At 51.7% G+C, this 7,129-nt stretch overlaps 1 protein-coding gene across 2 annotated transcripts; it reads right to left on the bottom strand.

The window, feature by feature from the left end:
* Positions 1-3,213: 3,213 nt before the first annotated feature.
* Positions 3,214-6,862, bottom strand: LOC114640605 (intestinal-type alkaline phosphatase). Of its 2 annotated transcripts, none has more exons than XM_028789553.1 (11): positions 6,796-6,862; positions 6,596-6,712; positions 6,367-6,482; positions 6,046-6,220; positions 5,795-5,967; positions 5,400-5,534; positions 5,246-5,318; positions 4,985-5,119; positions 4,716-4,907; positions 4,394-4,511; positions 3,214-4,307 (listed from the first exon to the last, which is right to left on the bottom strand). In XM_028789553.1, exons 1-11 carry the CDS (start codon positions 6,860-6,862, stop codon positions 3,905-3,907), a joined length of 1,704 nt encoding a protein of 567 aa, XP_028645386.1. In that variant the 3' UTR covers positions 3,214-3,904. The 2 variants fall into 2 exon arrangements, with proteins under 2 accessions (XP_028645386.1, XP_028645385.1); XM_028789552.1 differs by having other exon boundaries at positions 3,214-4,311; positions 4,398-4,511.
* Positions 6,863-7,129: the final 267 nt, after the last annotated feature.

The raw sequence follows: 7,129 nt of genomic DNA, 5'->3' as shown, positions 1-7,129 counted from the left end.
CCCTCCCCCTCCCCCTCCCTCTCCTTCTCTCTCCCTCTCCCTCTCCCTCCTCCTCCCCTCCCCCTCTCCCTCTTCCTCCCCCTCTCCCTCCCCCTCTCCCTCTTCCTCCCCCTCTCCCTCCCCCTCCCTTCCCCTCCCTCTCCCTCCCCCTCCCTCCCTTCCCCTTCCTCTCTTCTCTCTCCCTCTACCTCTCCTTCTCTCTCCCTCTCCCTTCCCCTCTCTCCTCCCCCTCCCCCTCTCTCCCTCTTCCTCTCCCCCTCCCCTTCCCTCTCACTCTCTCCCTCCCCCTCTCCCCTCCCCTTCCCCCTACCCTCTCCCTCTTCCTCCTCTGCCTTCTCTTTCCATCCTTTCCTCTTCCTCCTCCTCCTTTTTCTTTCTTTTTTTTTTTGAGACAATATCTCACTATGTACTTCATGTTGGTTTATATATCCCAAGCTGTTCTTGAACCTGTGGCTATCCTCTTGCCTCAGCCTCCCAAATGCTAGCAATTCCAAGGCTATACTACCAAGCCTGGCTTTCACTCAAAAATTGTGTGCCAACATTTATTAAGGCAACAAGGGTTGTCTGTTTAGGGACTTGGTAAAAAGCTTGAAAAATAATTAGTTCACTTTACCTGCTCAGCTCCTTCAGTAAAGATGTCCCTTTAATGAAAACGTAATAAGGACACCGTCTTTGAATACTGAGTAACAGTATTCAAACTTGACAACAGATTTGAACAGGATTCTCTTTGCATGGGTGCAGGTACATATGAGAGTATTCACAGTGGCTGGAAGAGCATTAGATGACCTTCTCTCATATTTCTCTGCATATTCCTCTGAGAGTCTGTTTCTGAGCCTGGAACTCACAGCTACTAAGCTCTGGAGATCCTCTGGGCTGCATTCTCCTTAGTGCTGGGGTTTACAGGCATGTGAGGCCATGTCTGGCTTGTTATTCGGGTACTGGGATCTGAACTCTAGGCCTCATGTTGGAATATCAGATGGTCTCACCATTAGCCATTAGTCCAGCTCCCGGAAAAGGCTTCTCCCAAAGACTTGATTCTGTAGCCAAAGATGTATTTTTAGAAATTAAATTATTGCCAGGCAGTGGTGGCTCACACCTTTAAGCCTAGCACTCAGGAGGCAGAGGAAGGCAGATCTCTGTGAGTTCAAGGCCAGACTGGTGTATAGAGTGAGCTCCAGGGCAGCCAGGGCTACATAGAGAAACCCTGTCTCGAAAAAACAAAAAACAAAAACAAAAAAACCAATAAATAAATAAATAAATAAACAAACACTCTGTGTGTGTGTGTATGTGTGTGTATATGTGTGTGTGTATATGTGTGTATGTGTGTGTATATGTGTGTATGTGTGTGTATGTGTGTGTATGTGTGTGTGTATGTGTGTATATGTGTGTGTGTGTATGTGTGTGAATGTGTGTGTGTGTGTATGTGTATGTATGTGTGTGTATGTGTGTGTATGTGTGTGTGTGTGTGTACCCGCCCGTGCATGCCATGGATTCCTTGTGGAGATCAGAAGACAATTTCTAGAGCTGTGTCTCTCTTTTTACCTATATTCAGATTCTGGAGGTCACACTTCCACTGTTGGGCAGTAAGCAAGCACCTTTATCTGCTGAGCCATCTTGTCGGTCTCCCAGCAATGTGTGACAATGAAACCCTCATACTTACACCTTGAAGCTTGTAAGTAAAGACTATCCCAATCTGCTTTTCGAAATTCAGGTATAATCTATATACACCATAAAATTCACCTCCTTAACACACACAATTTAGTACTTTTCAGAACATTCACAAAGTTGAGCATCTATTAACCAATATCTGATTCCAGAATAAGCTGTTTTTTTTTAAAAAAAAAAAAACAAAACAAAACCGCAAGCTTTAAAATGAAGAGGTCCTTGGGTTTTGAACAAATTTATAAAACATAAACGTGTAATGCTGCTCCATTGTGTTGAAAGAGCAACTAATTGACACCCAGGAAGACAGAAATATATCAGCTGGAGCCAAACAAAAGCCTCACATAATTGGTGGATGGAATTTAAAAACCAGTACGATGGTTCTGGAAGCTCTGTTAACGATGCCCTCTCCCATTCAGCACCCGTATTTTCACGACAGCCACTAAAATCCGGAATTGAAATAAACTACCCTGAGAGCCAAGACTTCAAATTGATGTTTCACAGTGTTAAATCAAGATTTTTAGCAAATAAGGAAACATATTCAATCTTCCTAATATTACTAGTAGGAGCAAAGTGTGTTTTTGTACCTTCATAAATGTACAAATAAATTTGTAGTGTTGTAAAATTTGCTAGGAAACACAGCTGAACCCACCTTTGCGTAATTCTTTCAAATGTCCTCATTGGGCAGGTTAGACAGGGGCTGAGAACTATACTGGGGTGGTGCTCCACCAAATTCCCAATGCAAGTCAGAAGTGATTAGGGTCTGCACCTCTCTATGGCTTATCAGAGCCTATATCTACACCCACTCCCACCCCTGAAAATGAAAAGGAAAAAGATTGCATATTTCCAGCAACAGCCAATGTACCACACCCTGAATTCTTATTCAAAGGCTTGCCACCCAAGCACCATAGACTTTGAAGTTCTTCCTCGCCCTCAACAGCTCCTGGCAGCTCCTCTGCATCCATCAACACAGCCGCCCTCTCTGACCCAGTCACTGTAACCTCCCCAGCTGACTGCTGCCTCGGGGCCTTTGCACTGCTGTGCTGTGTTGTGCAAGTCTTTGTTCAGGATTCTTGCTCAAATGGCTGTCTCACCCTGGCCGGATTGCCACCATTACCCACCCCTCCCCACCTAAACCCAGGCACTTTGGGCTTTCCTTCTGTCTGGAAAGGACTTACTAAAATGCCAGGAGTGTGGTTCTCACTTAAAATCTGGGAGACTGCAGCAAGTGGATTGCCACAAATTTGGGGCCAGCTTGGGCTACAGAGTTTCAGGAGGAGGAGGAGCACGAGGAGCAGGAGGACGAGGAGGAGGAGGAGCAGGAGGAGATGTCACTAAAGGCTGGGGATACAGCTCTGTGGCAGAGCACTTTCCTAGCAGGCACGAGGCTCTGGTTTTGAGCTGAAGAAAAAGAAAATGACCATTGCCATTGTATTGCACAATACTTTATTATTGGCTTGTCTCTCCCAGGGGAACACAGACCTCAGAAGCTAGGGACTTTCCTCTGTTCAAAATTTAAAGTGCAGCCTGAGATGACCTGGGAGTGGGGTGGGACACAGCTCCTTGAATTTCTTAGCTGGGCAATAAACATGGAAGGGCTGAAGACATGGAAAACATGGAAGAATCTTTGCTCTGTGGGTTGGTATGGCTGGGCCCATGAAGGGTTCTGACTGTGGAGCTGGCCTAGTGAGGGTGAGGAAGGACTATGTCAAAGACTGGCTAGGGGAACCCAGCACAGCCTGCCAGCAAATTAGACTGAGGAGTGGTGGGGAGTCAGCCTCTCTCTGTGTTCTCTTGTGCCTTAGTCCTGGGTACAGAGGCTGTAGGGATGGATCCAAGCTCAGAGAGAGTACCAACGGGGAGGTGCACCTTTGGTCCTCCACAAATTATTGCCGGAGTCCTGTCTTTTGCTAGGGGCTGGTGGATGACGGGAATATGAGAGTCCGGACTGCCCAGAGGGTCAGGGCCATGGTTGTCATGCTGCCTGTGGAGGAGGAGCTCTTTAGGATCTGAGGCTGGCTGCTAGCTCAGAGGTGGTCCCCCCCTTGTGAGGGCCTGGGTAGGAGCCTGGAAGCGCAACCCTAGGTAGGGCTAGGTGTTGAGGCCACTAGCAGAAAAAAAGGTAGAGTCTGCAACCAGAATGCAGGGAGCACTGGGGGAGGGGACCATGAGGACAGGTTAGCGGGAGGTCAGAGAAGGACCAGGTGAGGACATGGTGGGTGGAGCCTGGATGAGCTGGAGTTTAGGACTCCGAAGGAGCCCCCAGTAGTAGCAGCAGCGTCCTGGCCAGCAGCGCCAGGGCCAGCGGGGCGGTGGCTGGGCCCAGGCTACTGCCGCTGCTCTGGACCGGAGTGATAGTGGTGGTGGTGGTGGTGGTGGTAGTGGTGGTGGTGGTGGTGGTCTGGCGGGTTGTGGTGGTGGTCTGGCCCAGGTTGGTTGGTGTGATGTCATCTGCAGGGGGATCCAGGTTGCAGTCGGTGTAGGGCTCCAGGCAGGCAGCGAAGGCCATGACATGTGCGATGTAGTTCTGCTCCTGCACACCGTGCAGGAGGTGCGCCTGCGGGCCACGCGCGAATATCGCCACGTCCTCCCCGCCGTGGGTCTCCGACTTCACCGGCACAGCAGCCTGCTGCTGGTACGATGGGCTCCCTGGAGGGACAAGGTGTTCAGGGAGAGGATCTCTGACCTGAGTCTCCTCTGCCCAACCTTCAGACAAGCCACCCCACCGCACTCACTGCTTTCAGCATCGGTGACATTGGGTCTTTCCCCTGTACCAACGTAGCCTGGGCCATTGCCATACAGGATGGAGGTGTAGGGCTTGCCATCCAGAGCATTGAGAGGAGCCAGTCCTGGATGGAGGAAGAGAAACATGTTGTTCTGCCAAGGACTGATGCTTAGATGAGCCCCCCGCCTTTTGCCTGGCCAGTGGTTCAGTTGTTGCTAGATCCCCACAAGGCAGGTACCCTTTCCGTCCATTTAACAGACAGAAAAATGACGGCTCAGAAGAAGTTCTGTACATGATGAAAAACACCTGTCACTGTCCCCCAACCTACCGAAGATGGAGGTCCCTCGAAGTGTGTAACCACCAAAGGAGAAGACATGGGAGTGGTCAGCAGTGACTATGGTCAGTGTGTCCTGCTCACTGGTGAGCTGGCTGGCCCTCTCGATGGCTGAGTCAAACATCACCGCCTCAGTCAGCGCCAGATAAGCTGTGCCCTGATGGTGGCCACGGTCGATTCGGCCCCCTGCAGGAAGCCGAATTGAGCTTGAACCTGTTCATCTATCTATTGCCTCCTCTTTCCATGGGAGCTTGCAGACTCACCCTCCACAAAGAGGTAGAAGCCTTTGGGATTCCTGCTTAGCACTCGCAGGGCCGCCTCTGTCATATCCCTCAGAGACGGGTCCATCAGTGGGTCTCGTTGAATCTCGAATTTTGTGTCTACAGGCTCAAAGAGGCCTGAGGGACAAAACCAAAATTTAATGGTGACCACCAAGCTTGGTAGTTGAGGTCATGGTACATATACACACATGGTCAGTGGTCACCATCTGAGGTGTACCAGTGCAGGAAGTGTGGGGTGGTTACCCATGAGATATGTCACTGACGGATCCAGGGACTTCTGAATGAGTTGTTCACGGTTCCAAACATACTGGGATCCCTAAAGGGACATAAATAACTGGTAAGGCCCAAAGCCCTTCTCTTGTCTCCGCTGGACCACTATTATTCTGCAGCCCGTCACCTGACGCTTTGACAGCCATTCCTCCACCAGGTTCTTGCCATCCAAACGGGTTCCAGTTGAATTAACATCATTTGGATACTCAGGGTCTTCGGTTCCTGAGGGAAACATGTATTTTCGGCCCCCACCAAGGATTACCTGGGGTCAGAGAGGATGAAGGAAGGTAAACTTTAGGTCCTCTGCCTCCTTTTCCAGCCAGTCCCTAGCTCCACATCAGGTGTGTGGCAACTACCCAGCCCTCAGAGGCCCCAGAAGATCCAGGGAGCTCAGTCTACAGGTTGCCTGGGACCACCCCTCCACAGTCCCTCCCCCTCCCCACCCTCCCCCCCCTACCCCTCCCTCCCCCCTCCCCCTCCCCCTTCCCTCCCCTCCCCTCCCCCTCCCTCTTTATTCCTTACATTAATGTCCATGTTGGAGATGAGCTGTGTGGCGATGTCCTTGCAGCCCTCCTGCAGCGCCGAGGCAGGCATATCAGCATCCCCATACCAATTGCGGTTCACCGTGTGAACATATGTGCCTGCGGGGGAGGCGTGCTGCACCCTGGTAGTGGTCACCACGCCTACGGATTTCCCTGAAGATGACAAAGGTCAGGGTGAGACACCCAGTCCCCCAGGCTTGCCCCCCATCCCTGAGCCTGGCTCCAACTCACCTGCTTTTTTGGCACGATACATCACTGAGTAGACCTCGTTGCCAAACGTGGTGTTGCACTGGTCGAATCGCGCTGCCGCGCTCACGCCGATGGTCTTGTAGTTGGTCTTGACCCCACACAGGTAGGCTGTGGCTGTGCTTGCACTGTCTGGGACCTGTCTGTCCACACTGTATGTCTGGGGACAGAGACACCCCCAATTAGGCTCAAAGCAGACATTTGTTTCTTCACCCAAGCCTGGGGGGCTGTTCATTTTCTCTGCTACCCTTGCCCTGGGTCCCCATCAGCCCCTTCCTCACATTCCAGATGTGGCTTAGTACTCACCTTGGACAGAGCCATGTACGGGAAGTGGTCCATGGCCAGAGGTGTCTCAGGTCCTAGGTGATTTTCCAACTGTCCCTTTAGGATCCGAGTAGCTGTCACTGTGGGCACCCCCATCCCTGAAGGAGCAGAACCTCATCAAGACTGAACCCCAAGGTCTGTCTGTACCCACCAGTGTCCCTGGGTCCTTGGAGTACAAGGGCCCCGGGGTGGCCAGGCCTCACATGCTCACCATCTCCCAGGAAGATGATGAGGTTTTTGGCTGATGTCTCAATGGGCTTCAGCTTCTTGGCAACATTCAGGGCCTCAGCTGCCTTCTGATTCCAGAATGCCGGGTTCTCCTCCTCCACTGGCCAAGGGAATAGCAGAGGAAGGGTCAGACTGAAGGGCCATGGGTGGGAATGGGGTATGCATCAGAAGGAGCCTTCTTACCTGGAATGACGCTTAGGGACAGCTGGAGCCTGAGGCCCAGCAGCAGCAGCACCCAGGCGCCCTGCATGGCTGGGGCTGGTGGTGGGACAGCAGCAGCCAAGGAGCTGGGACACCAGGGGTCAACTAAAGCACAGAATGCCTGGACTTAAATAGGGGAGACTTTGTTCCTAACCTAACAACCCCACATCCCTCCCCTGGATCGAAGTGGCCATCCTGGCCCCGCCCCTGCCCTGTGAACTGAACTGAACTTCTGATTGCTGGAGGAAAATGGCAGGGTGTGTCTAACCCAGCCTGGGCTGGGGGTCTTGACAGAGCAGGCTCTGTGTGAGCACTA

Source organism: Grammomys surdaster, unplaced genomic scaffold, assembly GCF_004785775.1.
Source record: "Grammomys surdaster isolate TR1022 unplaced genomic scaffold, NIH_TR_1.0 125846, whole genome shotgun sequence".
Taxonomy (NCBI): domain Eukaryota; kingdom Metazoa; phylum Chordata; class Mammalia; order Rodentia; family Muridae; genus Grammomys; species Grammomys surdaster.
The sequence above is the reverse complement of the archived record's forward strand: the minus strand, read 5'-3'. Positions and strand labels throughout refer to the sequence as shown.